At 37.6% G+C, this 17,679-nt stretch overlaps 1 protein-coding gene across 1 annotated transcript in view; it reads left to right on the forward strand.

Moving 5' to 3' along the window:
- LOC134669487 (uncharacterized) overlaps positions 1-16,790 on the forward strand; it is a 38,040-nt gene extending 21,250 nt beyond the window's left edge. The window contains exon 3 of the mRNA XM_063527074.1: positions 15,564-16,790. Within this exon, the coding sequence (XP_063383144.1) occupies positions 15,564-15,697 (134 nt within the window). The 3' untranslated portion in view covers positions 15,698-16,790. The remainder of the gene's footprint in view (positions 1-15,563) is intronic.
- The last annotated feature ends 889 nt before the right edge of the window (positions 16,791-17,679 follow it).

Consider the following 17,679-nt stretch of genomic DNA (forward strand, 5'->3'; position numbering starts at 1 on the left):
AACGCAGTGCGTTTAGCTACTGCATGTATTAAGAGTTTATACAAATAAAAGCTTGCGTTCGCAACAGTTGTAGTTTACTCATACAACAATCGCATTGTTATGTGACCATCGCAACGCGATCTAATAACCTTTGTTTTCAGTATACAACACTATTTTAATAAAATTGATAAGTAAATTTATTTACGATAACGCATAAGTTGAAGAAGCCTCCAGCTCTCCAGGCTCGATCACTTTTTTTTTATACCTATATGACATTTTCATTTTTTTTTTAATGAAAAGTCCTTGTCAATATCGTTTATGGACGATAATTTTGCGTGATAACGTCATAAGAAAACATTACTATATTACCAAAGTACATTACGTAACGTTATCATGGAGATTTGTCCACAACGTGACACTTTCTCGTGCATGCTACCGGTGTTCATCGATTACCACCACGTCAACAATAACGTGCAACTTTGTACCTGCTACGTACGTCTTTATTTTAACATGTCTCTGGTATTAATAACTCACGCAGGAGATTATACGTCGTACTGGCGGAAACAGTCCATCTCCCCTGAAAGGACTATATTCTAAAGCTACAATCGAATTTGAATTAGATTGGTAAAAGCTCTTAGTCTAACACACGCTCTATTAAATGTGTAAGAACGGGACGGCTGTTCTATTAATGTGTACTAGATTTTGGCGTTGTGTGAATAGGGTTCATATCATATCATATCATTTATTGAATGCCAATGCCAACCATGGTATTCTTCGAGCAACACCGGCATCCGACACGTCGGAAGGGAGAGGGGCCCAAGCGATATCTCGCCGTACAAATCTTTCTGCCATTTTTCGCGGGGGGAAAGGTGCACACAGTCGCATTTCTCACACACTTACATACAAAATCCAATCTGTAATGACGACACAAATACATAGAAAATGACACACGTCAAAGACAAATCTTGCAAACCTCGATCTCTTTTTGTGTACGGACGAGTGACTAGTGTGACAACACGCACACTAACACATTTTCGTTGAAGTATGTCATTGTATTCTGAGAGATGAGAAGTCGGATTTGTCGCTCGACCGATCCGCAATTTGTACTGAGCGAGCAAAATCGATAAATCCAACAATTACTTGAGACTAAAATATAATAATTGTAATTTAACGTATGTTATGTAAAAAAAATATTACATGTGAAATATAACACTTTCTTTTTGTAAATTTGATGTCCCCGACCTCTTTTTATGACAAAAAGCCGAGCAAACAGGCATTTTTGTGCAGCAGTGTTCACGCGCGCGTCTGGACTCGGTCTAGTGAAAAATCCAAGTGCAACTAGTTTAATAATAATAATGCGCGGGTAATAGCGCTAGATTAGATTGACGCGCTAATCTTGTACCTCGGCAGAGGGGAAATAGTGCGAATGCCGCCTCCCTTCCGTGTTGCTCGAAGATGGTATTACAAGGTGTTTACATATTTTATATCATTATTATAATAAGGTACAGCATGGACCCTGCTAGGGCGTGACAAATCTTAAAATATAACTTAAAATTTAAATATAGTTTAAATCGTATTATTTCCTTTTATTGCATACCGTACTGTTTATACCATTTCGCAATTGCTTATAAACATAGCCATGTTTTCGAGTTTTTAACTCAAAATATGGTCTCAATTCTCATATCTACCAAGAAACATGGCATAAGTACAATTTCATACATGCACAAAAACAAAAACACAACACGACAACAACACAAGCTGACTTAGTGCCACTTGCACCTACCCACTAACCCGGGGTTAACCGGTTAAACCTGGAGTTACTATAGTTACCAGTAAAAATTGACACTAGGTTAACGGTTTAACCGCTTAACCCCGGTTTAGTGGGATGGTGCAAGTGGGCCCTTATACAAGTTGAAGTTGCCTTATATAAGGACGAAAAAAAATTAATTTCTTTCCGAACAAGCTTTACTTTTAATGTACGAAAACGTTGTTAAATAAACGACAAAATAAAATAAATCAAACACATTTCCGCTTTCATTCCATAAAGAGAGCATGACCCGTAGTACGGGTCATGTCAGTCCCGTACAACAATATTTTCCACAAATGTGATTTTGTTTCCATTTCCATATGAGAGTTCGCTCTCGAATGTTTTTATGCATTGTTTGTTATCTGTACGGGCATTTCAGGTAAAATAAAGCATAGTTTTTTTTGCAAGCTTGTGTTGTTTTACTGAACAAAGGGTTTTTACTTGGCTTTAGTGATTATTTGCCGTGTTCTCTGTAGCATGGCATGTAAGATAAGTGGGAAAGACACAAAGGAAAGGGTATGATTTTTGTATTATATGTAGTTAGCAGTCTTCTTCTTCTTCTTGCCCTTATCCCACCTTACGAGAATGTCCACGGCACAACATATTTTTCACCACACCAGCTCGGAAAGAATGACTTTGCACTTCAAAAACGAATAGCAAAGTTGCATTTTATCCACATGTGAGGCAAAGTAATCAAATGCAAATTTTGAGTTGTTTTCTTATGTTTGCCGGTAGAATTGACTTTTAAATGATGATTTTGGATGATAAATATTTAATAACATTCATTTGGATTTGATTTGGTGTGATTTTGTTTGATATTTTACATTTAATATTTGCTTCGGGTTGGTGTGGTGAAAAATGTTGTGTTTCACTCGGGGGCAAATTTTGTTTAACCCTCGTGCTTTGAAACCCTCGCAACGCTCAAGATTCCATTTTTCGAACCACTCGCTACGCTCGTGGTTCAATTTTGGAATCTTTCGCTTGCTCGGGTATCAATATTAGCACGAGCGGTCAAACAACAACTTTGCCCCCTTGTAAAACAAAACAGTGGAACCTGGATAATTGCAATCTCAAGGGACCGGCCAGTTTTTGTCAATTAACCAGGTTTTTCATTTAAGCAGGTCGTGTCAATTAACGAGGTTCAAAAAATCGTTGTGTCAATTATAGAGGTTTTCATTAATAGAGGTTACGTTCTGACAAATTTCTTTTATGGAGGTGCAAATAACCATTTAAAGTAGATTTACACGCTTACGTTCTGGGTTTCTGGTCTATATATTGCTTCTGTCTATACTTGCACTTTTACACTACATTAATTACCACTTTATTTTCTTATCATTTGGGTTTATAAATTCCCTTGAATTGAAGAAGAAAGTTTTATCAAAATGTAAAAAGCATACTTTGTTTTTTATTGATCAAAACTATTTCACCTACTGCAGGCTGTGATAGATACCCAATAAATAAATTGAATTCTGGATGGAGATATAAATAAAATGATCATTGCTATTAAAATATTGTTTCTGCTGTCTATAACTACATTATTAATTACAGAGGTAATAAGTAAGACTCGTTTCAATAATAGAGGTAAAAACAAGAGCAAAAATAACGGATTTTTTTAGAACAGTGTCAATTATAGAGGTCTTAAGTTGTGATGTGGTCAATTACAGAGGCAATATTACGAAAAGCACTAAAATCTAGATTGCAATTATAGAGGCTCCAAAATTTCAATTATAGAGGCCTTTTGGTCTCAAGGGACCGGGACCGGACTTTTGGTTGCAATTATTGAGGTTTTCCATTTATCCAGGTGCCAATTAACCAGGTTTCACTGATACTATTCCTTTTCCATTCTCCTCTATCTGCCGTCACCTCAGCACTCACTCCTTTCTTTCTAATATCCTCTTTCACACAATCCATCCATCGTTTTTTGGGTCTAGATACCATCCGCTCCCCGTCCATCAACATTTATCCCTAACATAATCTTAGGCACGTTTCCGATTTTATGAAAGAACTGCCCATCAATTTATCTTTATGGCCCGTTGGCGATATTGATAGGCATAGGCTACAAGTTTTTAGGTAACGTCTAGAACAAGGACGTTCTAAACAAAAGTGCAGTGAGAATCGTTACACACACAAGGATCGAAAAAACTCGTTCTAATGAAAAATACTACATATATTTTAGAACGATCAGAATTTATATGTACTGGATGTGCCGCCGTTTTGTATGAATATCGAAATATTTAGTTTCCGGAATGAAAGTTTTCTTAGTCTCCTATGAAATATTTTTGATATTTCTAAGTAGGTACATTTAAATTTTTTTATTATAAACTTTTCACAACTTGCACTTCAAAGGGGCTTACCACAAACATCGAAATTCGAGTACCTAATATCCGCTGTCTCCACCTCTATCACTCTTTCATAATTGGGTAGGTAAAGTTTTTTGAAGATAGGCAAATTATATTTTTTCCCGATAGTATTCATTATAGCGATCACGGAAATGCAGCTCTTTTATTTTTATATCATTTTATTGATTAAATATAATTTTTTAAATGATCGATATGACGTTTGTGAGGTGAAATGGCAGATTCCACTAATTAATTCCTTGGCGCGTAGTAAATGGGACGAGATAGAAAAAAAATCGATGTCAACTGTCAGTGTCATTCTTGGAAAATAACTTGCAAATAATTGGAAAATAATGGTCGGACGAAACATTTGTGTTTTCTTGTAATTGGATGTCGGTGTGATTTCTAGAATAAGTATTTTTAACGTCCCTAGCACGATTAACACGGATATTTTGATAATGATAACGATTGCTTTCGACTACTTGGCACTGCTTCTTGGAGAACATTTTCATTAACGCCTTCACCACGACTCTTGGACTGCTACACGAGTCATTTTGGATCTCAGTATCAACACAATAGATGGAGACGATCCCGGAAACGTTCGAATGGAAATAGAATATTACAGAGATGAACTCAAAGTGCGTCGTACCGTCTTGTAGGAAGTACAGATACGTTACTTTCCAAATTCAGCGTATTTGAGCACACCAAAGTCTTTAACAGCGATTCGGTGCCAAGCTTTGAAGATATATTGGCCAAAATGGTAACTTATACGTTTGTGAGGACTATATAAACGTGATTGTTGTATTATACATACATTATGATTAAGATTGTAATAGTCTTATAACTAGGTCGTTATTGGCTATTATATATGGGCTCGGCAAGGTGTTCACAATATCTGAACACGCACGCCCTGATAATAGAGGCGTGTTCAGATATTTATGAGCACCCTAGCTGCACCAATATATCTGATGGCGACTGTACTTTAGAAAACTTATAATATAAATTCTTCTATCTGTGAGTACCTGTAATTGGCTTTGTATTGTTACCTAAATCTATATAATGTTTTTGCAGCTGTTGGTACTCCTTACAAAATAAAATAAAATAAAATAAATCCAAAATAATATAATATAAATCCAGTAAATTTCGTTTCGTTTTATTTTAAAATCCACAAATTATTATCCTTAAGCATTAACATTACAACAGTATATAGAATCACGCTGTGTGGCGTGCCCTTGAAGAGAGTTGAGCGGTTCAAATATGGTCAATATGGATAAGTATGTCTGTAGGGTAAATGTGCTTCACGTTGGGGCCTGTTTACATATTGATTAGTGTTGATTGCGGGTTTAATACATTTGCCACTATACACAAGTAGCAAGTGTATCAACTCGCAAAAATACTACATTTTTGCTTCCATTGAGGTATACATAGTAAGCACTATTCTCAAATTATGTGAGGAAATAAAACAAATTCAATTTAGTAAAGCGTATTTAATAGGGGTAAAGTGACGCGAATACAATTAAAAAAACAACGCATATTCTTAGTTTATATTAAATGTAGATGGCTTTTTAGTTTTCACTTGGTCACAGAAATACGCTAAAAACCACATTCAGAGTAGGTGTTTCTTGCGTTTTGGCTGTCCTTCTTGTGTCCTTCCACAGCATGAGCATGTCGTAAGTCCTGTTGTATTTGTCCCAGGACTTAGCAGGAAGCTAGTTATTCATTATTAAGTTTGCTTCTGCTTTCAAATGAGGCGGTGCATGCCGTCTATTCCAGGTCGTTTTCGTCACTTGAACTCATTTTGTTTATTACGAGTATTAAAATAACAAGCGGTAACTTATTCAGTATTGCACAACGAATAAACTTTGCCGCCTTTTATTTGCATATTTTTTAAAATTATATTACCATAGATACAAAGCATACGGTACGCGCATGCGTCAATCCGCGCGCACCGCGCAGCGCCCTTTCGCGGTGCTAAAGCGGTATCCAGACGGGACTGATCAAATCGGTCGATCTGATCAGAAATGAAATTGGCGTCAATCTCCAATTTTAGATTTATGGTGATATTAGACCCATTTAAGTTGAAAAAATGCCCCATAACGAAAATACTAGCCTCACAAATTGGTGTTCTTGTGTCCGCACCTCATTTTATTGGTCATTATCGGCGGTTGAATTTGGCGAGCCAAATTGGCGTTTGCGTCCATACGTCCCGATTCGATCGGGCAATTTAATCAGATTGGCGAAAAATTGACTAATCTGGATACGCCTTAAGCAACATCGAGTTCACGATAATTTGACATATAATAATAATAGATTTTTAGCATAAGTTGCATTTCATAAAACCCAAATCATTTGTACATTTTCAAGTCAAAGATAAAGACATGTTGGTTTTAAAATTTTAATAAGTATAGACCATAACATTGTCATGATCTTGTAACATTGTTAAAATAAGAGAGTCTCCCATTTTCATTTTATTGCATTTTTTATAAAATGTCTTTAGATTCTCGGGATATCTTGGTCCTAATTCGATTGCTCTTTTTTATGGAAATAATTATATCCTTCAGATTCACAGGATGCTCGGAGAGGCTTAGCCGAATAACACTGCAAGGAAGTATGTCATGGCTCAATGGTTCTAATTAGCCATCAGTATAATACCGCCAATGAATGTTTACATCCACCTGAAAATAAGAACAACATTCATAAAATGAGGATAACCACACAAAACTAACAGATGGTTGAAATTGTTAGAAAAAATTAGACCGATTTCTTGTTTACGAACTTAACAGCTCATGGCAATTTATAATAAAAATCAAAACACAAGTGAAGAAAGTTTTATGTACCTATGTATTTCACGGATACGTACTCCTGTACGGCCATTGCTCCTCTAATTCAACGGCATTGTGCCTATCACTGTTATGATAATAATTTCAAATTTGTAGAATCTGCTCGCAATCTCGTATGAACTCGCTTATTTTTCTTGCAAAACTCTGTCCAAGGGTCAGCGTAGGGGCCGTCGTGTAGGGGTGGGGAAGAAAACGTTGTCCAATAATTTATGCAGTGCCAAGTTATCGAAAGTAAATTCAATCTTTGTCCAAATACGCGCAGATGTCGTGGGGAATCAGAAGTCCGTGGGTCGTGCTGAGGTCGCCGAAAATCTCAATGATAACATTAATAGCAATTCGCAAGGTAACATGAGGCTTGTCCGTTATTTTTCGGGAATGAGAGCTAAGTGACACTGACAGTTGACATGGTTTTTTTTTCTATCCCGTCCCATTTACTACGCGCCAAGGAATTAATTACTGGAATCTGCCATTTCACCTCACAAACGTCATATCGATCATTTAAAAAATTATATTTAATCAATAAAATGATATAAAAATAAAAGAGCTGCATTTCCGTGATCGCTATAATGAATACTATCGGGAAAAAATATAATTTGCCTATCTTCAAAAAACTTTACCTACCCAATTGAAGTGAAAAAACCGATGATACTTTTAATTTTCATTTTTAATATGTCCTCGGCACACCGCCCGGATTAATGAAAAGTCTCTTGAGTTTTTCCCGATGTATCGATTTTAACCTCGGCGTCTCATTGGGTATTCATTGGATTCTGAGATTACACCCAAGCCCGTTCAGGTGTTTCAATATTTATGGGAAAACAGTCTGAATTAATTAAAAAGAGTTATAAATCAAAATAAAGGCTTTTAAATTACATACTTGAAATTTTAATAAGGACATTCTTACATTCATACATTTTGGGTGCCTTGGGAGATATATTTCCTTGGATTGCGAAACCACTCGATGTAGAAGGAACTCACTATCAATTTTAATCGCGCAGCACTCGCAAGGTTTGGTGGATCTGAGGGTCTACCGCGAACCACGTTCGACGTGTGGCCTCCCTGTCACACTTACGTACGTATTTACAAGTGCGACAGAGAGGCAAGACGTCGAACGTGGTTCGCGGTAGGCCCTCAGACACGTGAAAAGATGTTTTCGGACTTTAACGTGAAGTGATACCAGAAATAAAGAAATTCAAAATGGCTGCCATTTTTTACAACTTTAACTACCTACGAATTCATTATTAAGGTTACCTTTTCGGTTCCTCAGATATAAATTTTTATCATGATTTCATCACTCCGTCAGTGGTGCGAGGTTCGTAGCGTGTAGCACAATAAAATAATGTATTTTTCCACTCGCTACAGATACAGCAAATGCGACTTGTATACAGATTATCTGTCTTTATTATTTAATGTCCCTTTTAACTGTAAATCCTAATATCCCTGTAAATGACAGGTCGTTTGTCCGCCACGCGCCTCATTTCACTTAGTGTCGCGTTCATGCAAATGCGCGTTTAGCGTACAGTGCTGTAATTTAGAAGGTGATTTAATGTAGTCTCTGTCTCGAAAATGGCTTTTGATACAAGTACGGCTACCATGAGTTGGCATTTGACATTTACGCTAGCGAATACACCAGTCCAAATGGACTGCGATCGAGTGCACTTGCTAGCGTAAACGTCAAATGTCAACTCATGATAGCCGTACAGAAATAACCAAGAGATAACAGAGGAGCATAAAATAATGTATCTTAGCATAACTATCGACATAAGAAAGACTACATGATGCCAAATAAAAATATCATTTAAAAGAAAACCAATCTAAGTATAAGTAAAATTTTAGTACCTAAAGCCTCCTCATGTATTTAAGTAAGTAGTGAAGGATCTTTCGACGACTTCTGACAATTTTTCTTTAGGAAAACCAGTCAATGCTAATTTGTATCCCTATGCATAGGTGCATACCTAATATACCCGCTTTTATTAAAACAACAAGGTGAACGGGGGGTATCTTATTCACGTAAGCATTTAGCTATACTAGCGGAGTTGTCATCTGATCTTCTCTTTTGTTTTGTAACGAAAGAATAGACAGTTACTTAAGAATAGCTGAGCTATTGTATTGTGATAATAGAGTACCTTGAGTGGATACCTAAGCGTCTACGATGAAGCTTAGCATACGATAATAAAAGTTTACGTTACCCAGTGGAAAATCTCATTTTCAGACCTTGTTACCTGTTCTAATGCTAAGTACCTTTACCTAGGTGATCCAATCAATAAGCATCACATACTAAACCCCTTTTCCATAAAACTTAGCAAAGGGGTGTTAAATTTTGGCGCTTCTAAGAAATATCAAAATGACAGATAAGAACAAAATAAATGATTGTCAACATAACAATAGATTTGTAAATATCTCACTGCATATAACTAATAAATTAAAAAAAGACCCTCGACGCTATATGCCAACAAAGTTCACTGCCAAAAATGGCTCATCATTTTTGGAAAGAGCTGGTACTCCTCAAATTGTTGAATCGATTTCGATGAAATAAAGCTAAGAAAACCACCACAAGAAAACTCACTTTCACGTAAAAAAACCGCATCGAAATCGGCCGATCCGTTGGAGAGCTACGATGCCACAGACAGGCAGACATTGGCGTCAAACCCTCTGTTTGCGTCGGGGGTTAAAAAATTACAAACCAATATCAAAATCAATTTACAATTCCGCTCCCGGGAATGCGTCGAACTGTTTCCGACAATTCCGGCAATCCCTAACAGCTTTTCAGAGAGGCTTAAAATAGGTTTTTCGCTGAAAACATTTTATTGGTTTTGTTTGAGAGCTTATTGATTCACGCTGGCTTTTTGTTTTTCACAGGCATATTTTGACGTGAAATAAATGTAAAATCTGATGAGATTTTAGTTTACTGTAAGTGCATGATAAAAGGAGATCGTGTGAATCAATGAGAAAAAAATCACTTCTGTGGACAATAAAATGATAGTTAACGACGCTGCACATATAATATTCTAGCGACCCGCCCCGGCTTCGCACGGTTTAACAAATTTTACACCTAAACCTTCCTCAAGAATCACTCTATTGATAGGTGAAAACCGCATGAAAATCCGTTCAGTAATTTTTGAGTTTATCGCAAACATACAAACAAACACACAAACAGACAGACGCGGTGGGGGACTTTCTTTTATAAGGTGTAGTGATGACTGATGACTCTCTTTGAAAAATGTTTATGACGAACTATCTTTAGAAATGTAACAAAACATCCTTATATAGAGCTAATTTGCATACCTACTAATAGCTGCCGAGACGGCGATAACGATCTACGCTTATCAGAGGCTGGCTTGACTTGACACTGATTACGGGACAAAGGCGTAGATGACATACTTATACTATTAGCGACAGATGTGCCAGTGCGGAAACTATAAAAAGGTACCTGAAAAACAAGAAAAATTCAGGATATTTTTTTAAGAAAAATTCAAAAAAATCTCTACTTTGCCAACGGAGAATTTCATTCCCCATACCTATATACAAAAATTAGGAGTTTCCAAAATAATGAATATAAATCGTTCGAATATAAATTCGAAAAAATAATGAATAGAAGCGTCCTAATAATATCCTACAACAATGATGTTGGATGGAATTCTTTAGGGTGTTAATCTTTATTATTTACTCGTCTCTGCCCTGTAAGTATAAGGATACTTACACTGTGCTCACTATATCGCACGTGGTCACGTGCGACTACGTGTCCGATACAAAAGGAATGGAACGGCGGCGGGTATTGGAACTAATTGCTTTATAAGTAAAGATATTGCACATTGCGGTACATAAACCTATCTATAACTTATATACTTCATATAAAAAAGAAACCTCATTTTAGATGTAGCTTTAGCACGACGTAGGTGCTATTTACTTAGGTACACTAAGAATGTAACGCACTGTCGACTAGTCGCCGGCGACCAAAACATATAGGCAGTGATATATATCTAAGGACTGTCCTTACGGGCACTAAAAATGGTACTAATTCAGCGGTGTCACTCACGAATTCGAGCCAATCGTGCAGTCTAACGCAACTAGTTGCGACCAATCGCGCGCGTGATGCGAACTCATCAACCAATCGCGTTGCAGCGGTGTCACACCGCTGTACTGGCCCCAGTCATGCACCATTCTTATTGCCCGTAAGGTCAGTCAATACGGATATCTACGTCAATGGGTACTACGTAAACGTATTTCTAATCTTGAATCCTGACAAAGTTTTGATTACTTCAGTCTGTCAGTTATGTCCGCTGAACCCTTCGAGCAACACCGGCTTCCGACACGTCGGAAGGGAGGGGCCCAAGCGATATCTCGCCGTACAAATCTTTCTGCCATTTTTCGCGGGGGGAAAGGTGCACACAGTCGCATTTCTCACACACTTACATACAAAATCCAATCTGTAATGACGACACAAATACATAGAAAATGACACACGTCAAAGACAAATCTTGCAAACCTCGATCTCTTTTTGTGTACGGACGAGTGACTAGTGTCACAACACGCACACTAACACATTTTCGTTGAAGTATGTCATTGTATTCTGAGAGATGAGAAGTCGGATTTGTCGCTCGACCGATCCGCAATTTGTACTGAGCGAGCAAAATCGATAAATCCAACAATTACTTGAGACTAAAATATAATAATTGTATTTAAATGTAATTTAACGTATGATATGTAAAAAAAAAATTACATGTGAAAAGTAACACTTTCTTTTTGTAAATTTGATGTCCCCGACCTCTTTTTATAACAAAAAACCGAGCAAAAAGGCATTTTTGTGCAGCAGTGTTCACGCGCGCGTCTGGACTCGGTCTAGTGAAAAATCCAAGTGCAACTAGTTTTATTACCCGCGCTAGATTAGATAGACGCGCTAATCTTGTACCTCGGCAGAGGGGAAATAGTGCGAATGCCGCCTCCCTTCCGTGTTGCTCGAAGGCTGAACCGTACAATGTACTTAAAACCGTCGTTTGATTTTGACATAATATTTTAACAGCACTTCTACAGATCAATATTGGCGGAATTTCTGTAATATTCACTTACACGATAAATTACAACAATTAATACCTTTTGGGGGAGACTTTTAGGGTCTGTGATTCAGAGAAGAGTCGTAGAATGTATGGGCTCCCCTACATTTCACGACTCTTCTCTAGACTCCATAACAACAAATGCTAGATGGGCTGATAAAGCTAGTAATATGCATGTGTAGTGAAATTAATACCAACTATACCAACAGCTAAAAAACTGGCGTGGAACACTTACTTAGATATATTTAGACGAATCGAAAAGATTCCAGTTATTCTTCCCTGAATATCAAATATTATATAGGTACCTACTTAAAACCGTAATATCACTGCTACTGATCAATACTTGTCGGGCTGACTTCTAAACGCCCCGCGTCAAAAGAAGGTAAGTTGAGGGTTGTGGGGGTTGCTATACCTATAACTTACCTACAGACACTGAAAAGCTAGGGTTGCCAACTGTGAAGCTTACTAATGTGCATACAATTTTAACAACAGAAATGGCTGGTTCTACATGCTAAGGCAGTAAATAATTAGGTAAGGGTGGTATTCGACGTGTGCAATTTCTTTGTCCAATGTGTATTTGCGTCTCATATTTTGCTCAGTGAGAGAGTGAGACGCAATGCACATTGGAGCAAGAAATTGGACAGATGGAATACCAACCTTAGTGTCTATTTTTCATTGCGCTTTTGACCTATTGAGCCTCTATGACCGGAAACATAGCGAGATAATTTAATGTCACTTGTAAATGTTTGGGAACGTGACGACTGTTTAAATTCGATAAAAAATAATTAGATTCAATTAAAACATTTGCAACTCGAAAACTGTGTAGGTACACATTATTCAAGTTTTTTTATTCATTTCTTCTGGTTATAAATATGTGGGAATTTCGTACAATATAATAAATTATAACAAAATATAAACCTGCTTTCAATTCTTTCTACATAAGTACGTATGTACTTACAAATTTTGCTGGCTCAGCCACCCAAAGTGGATCTTGGCCTCCGACACTATTATAGATTTCGCCATGCGCTCCTGCCCTGTGCGATCTGACGCCATTCTACATAATTATGTATATGAAATTTGGTAAACAGAAAATGTATTAGTATTTCTATATAATATATTAGAAATCCTTGTACAAAACCAATATTTATTTTTCATTTCTGGATATTCTGGTAACCCTAACCCTAACCTATTGTCTGAGCCCTAACTCTAACCGAAATGGAACACGAAAACGTGTAATGGGTGATGAAATGAGGACAAAGCTACTGCAGGCACACACGAAACTTGCTCGTAAGCGACTTCGTCTACTACATCACTTACATGATGCTTGATGCCAAGAGTGATAGAATAAAAGGCAGACCACGTGCGGTAATACCCTATAACTATGTAAACTACTGTGTGCTCACATGCCCGCAAAGTTCGCGAACTTTTACTAAACTGCAAAACGTAATTCAAGACCAAAAGAACCTCCTCCGTTTTTTTCGTCGGTTAAAAAAGTAAGAAATGTTGCCACTTTTATACTAGCGCGTCTTGTATTTATGTACAAATAAGTAAATAAAAGTACTTTTATAAATAGTAGGAGTAAAATTACTAATGAATAAATTATCTTAGCGTGATTATTTATCAAATGAATTTACTATTTTACAAACAAATTATTGCAGTGGCAACATTTTCTTACTTTTTTTGGTCTTGAATTACGTTTTGCAGTATAACGAGATCGGCTATTACATCAGCCACTTCCGAGCACACCAGCGACAGCAACAGAGTTGACAGCAGTCGCTACAAAGATAAAGATAAAAAATAGTTTATTCAAGTAGGCATATTACAATGCGCTTATGAACGTCAAATAAACCTTTACCGGCTACAACCGTACACCTCTGCCCCGAGAAGACTTAAATCCCCCCTCCATTGGAGGAGGGTATCCCAATATGGGATCGGCAACAAACTCGGCGGGACACATCTTTTCAAAACATTATTACATCTTATAATTAACAGGTACACTTAGGTACATTTTTATATAGGTTCTTATTTTACTCTGGCTGTCGCCGTGGCCGAAGTCGACCGTGGAGTTATTACTTACTTACATGTCCACACGAATGCTTTGTTCCGTACCCAAAGGGTAAAAACGGGACCCTATTACTAAGACTCCACTGTCCGTCAGTCTATCCGTCTGTCTGTCACCAGGCTGTAGCTCACGAACCGTGATAGCTAGACAGTTGAAATTTTCACAGATGATGTATTTTTGTTGCCGCGATACCTACAACATTATACTAAAAACAAAATAAAATAAATATTTAAGTGGGGCTCCCATACAACAAACGTTATTTGTTTTGCCATTTTTTGCGTACCTAATGGTTCGGATCCCTTTGTGCGCCAGTCCGACTCTCTTTGGCCGGTTTCTTAAAAATTTTAATTGGTCTTTCTATTGACATAATATAATTTACTGAATTATACCTAGTGTCGTTTACATATTTTTGTGCCGCAATATTATATATATCATAGGAACCCTATCATTTTAGATGAAAAAATTTATTACCAGGACTTATAAGTAATAGAAAAATTGTAATCTTAAAAAAAAACTATGTTAAAGCCTGTGGCTAGGCCTCATCACTTAACAAAATGTAGCTCTCTCAGCTCCCTTGTCAATACCTAATATACAATACATGTTACATACAACGGTATTCATCAGGCGAATTGATAGACCAAACCCTACCATTAACGTAACCTAATTGAAAGCGGAAGAAAATAATTTATTTCAATCAACCAGTTGTGCCTGCTCCCATAGAAAAATAACGAAAAAGAAACCATAAAAACATGGAAACGATTTGACGGTTAATTCGTAACTTTCGATACTTAATTACTACACGTAATCATTTATGCAACAATAATTGCCTATGTATAGTTAACTATACGCTGAGGCTGAGCTCTATAACATCAAATCGTTCCTTTTTACGTCAACTGTACTTACTTGTAATAAAATGTATGTGTAAGTCGACGTTTTTATAGTCAGGCTGATATTATGTAGGACTACTAAGCAGTGTTGCCTACTCGGATTTTGAAAAAATGCTAGACAAATGTCTAGATTATGCCAAAGTTTTTTGAAATACCTATGCTAAAAAAATACTTAAATATCATTTGAAATTAGACACTTATATAAAACACATACATTTTTAAAATTTGCTTACTTCTTCTACTGACAAGATCTGCTTGACCAATTTTATATAGTCCGTCGACGTCCATCCGTCCACTAAAGTCAAAATTCATATGAAAATATGATATATGAACCACATGATAAATATGAACCACATAAGGCGATGGCGCATATTGTTGCTGCCAAGTTGGTGCAAACTTGGCTTAGACTAAATTATGCTAAAAAATATGCCAGATGCTAAATGGAATATTTTGGTGCCAAAGCGAGTGAAAATATGCCAGATCTGGGATCATTTATGCCAAGTTGGCAACACTGCTACGAAGATTTCCCAAGAAAAAACTCATTGTGGCTATCTACAGTTCATTGTTAAGTAACTTTCCTAAGCGTTTTGTGTTTTTGTTGCAGGTAACCTGAAACGGCGGTTGGGACGCGCGCGGGGCCTCGTCCTTCGTATGTTCGACGCCCTCTGCAACTGCACACAAACCGCCGCGGCCGCTGCCCGCACTACCGCCCGCAACAACCCGTTCACTAAACGCTAATCATGTTACTAGAATAGCTGGCCCGCACGCGGGACCTCGTGACCCGTATGTTCGACGCCGTCTGCACGCAATTCGCTACAGTCGCCGCCAGCACCACTGCCTGAAAGAACCCTTTAATTATACACCAATCTTATAACCTGAAATACTGGCGCGTGGGGCCTCGAGATCTTTAAATTTCACGGAAAACTGGCATGGTTGCCCGCACCGCAACTACTTCACTACCATTTAGGTAATATAGCAATAAAAGACACTTAAATAAAAAGGTAATTTTACCTAAATTATTTTTTGGCCGGAGATATTACATTTGTTGCGAGAGGCGAATGGTATGGGTACAATAATACCATTATTATGTAGTCTGTGCCCTGCCGCCACCAATCCTACTAACAAGTAACAATGTGCCGGGTCATTGGTTTGAGTAAGTCTTAGGAGTTAATTAACTCTGGCTTAATGACTTTTTGAACACAAACAGGGGCCTTATTCCACTTGTGCAAAACTGACATTTCAAATCAACATCACATCAACAGATGATTGTATCGCATTGTTCAATGGAATCGCGTTCTATCGCAAACTTGTGATCGAAAAATAAGTAAGAAAAAATCAACTTTGTTTTATTACTACTATACGGTTTATAATGACTTTGAACTCGGGGTAGGTCGGTTAAGTCGGTTTGGTTCGGTTGTCACCTAACTGTGGATTGCTAATGTCAAATTTTGACAGGCATGGATACTATCGCTAGACTTTTTTGTCCATGGGCTTGGGCACCATCTTGGAGTTTTTGACGTGCGAAAGGGTATTTTATAGCATAGAGTAAAGCTTTTTTTTTTCAATATATACGTTTACAGGAATTAATGACATCTTGTGAGCGATAGATGAACTAAAGCGCTATTCATGGTGCGGCGGCGAGTAGTGGAACTATATGTGACAATTTCCATCAATCAAAAGGGGACTACACTGTTGATGGTCGATAAAGGCTATTATTAATTGAATTTTAACAACACGAACGCCTTATTGACAAGCGCTCTTTTTGTTGAACCCACACCTACACGTCAAATAATGCTCGCTCCACACATTCACCTATGAACGCTCAAAAATGCCTATTCACGCAAGTTGTAATTAAACCATATTTAGAAAAGTCAGTTTTTATTACTGGGTGGAATTAGGGATGAAAATCCCGGAAAAAAACAAATGCTTATCGCACACACAAAAAACAACACAAAATTTCGTTTTTTCCGGTTTTTTTCCAGTTTAGGATGACTCACGTTAGACCGGGCTGTGGCCGGGCCGCCGGAGCTACCGGAGCTTCCTTTTCTATGCAAAGCGTTAAGCAGGCTACTGACCAGCCTTCCAAATGGATGCCGTTACAATGGATTCATCCAAATGGACGGCATCCTAATACTAAACATTGTACGTTTTTGACATTCACGGACCGATTTTGGAATGTAGCCACGCTATTTGGACTGTTGGAAGGTTCGTCAGTGGCCACCTTTATGTCATCACCAGGGCTCGGGAATGGCACGGTGCGGGCCCGGCTCGGTCTTGCTATGTGCAAAGCCCTGATCCCCCCGAGTTTCTTGACAATTTTCACTATGACATTGATGCATCAAGGTGATTTGCTTACAGTGCCTATGTTTACAGATAGGCTACCGCAAAACGTGATAATCGAAATTTCGTTATCTGCCTCTCTGTCGATCGAATGGCCATGAGTGATAGAGGCAGAAAACGATATTTCGATTTACGTGTTTCGCGGTAGGCCCTGGGATGTGCTATTAACGCAGGGTTTTGCGTAATATTGCCTATTTCCTGCCTCAAATTACAGTGTGACAAAAACCAGTAGAATATAAATAAGGGCGCCACTTTCTACGTTACTGTCTCTCTTTTTTGACGTAAAATGCTTAAAAAAATGGCATCAATTTAGTATCGAAGATTTTTAGTTCCAGTTTATTTAATTTCTACTATTTTATGTCGCACTTTGGGTATAGGCA

This window comes from Cydia fagiglandana, chromosome 12 (genome assembly GCF_963556715.1).
Source record: "Cydia fagiglandana chromosome 12, ilCydFagi1.1, whole genome shotgun sequence".
Classification (NCBI taxonomy): Eukaryota; Metazoa; Arthropoda; class Insecta; order Lepidoptera; family Tortricidae; genus Cydia; species Cydia fagiglandana.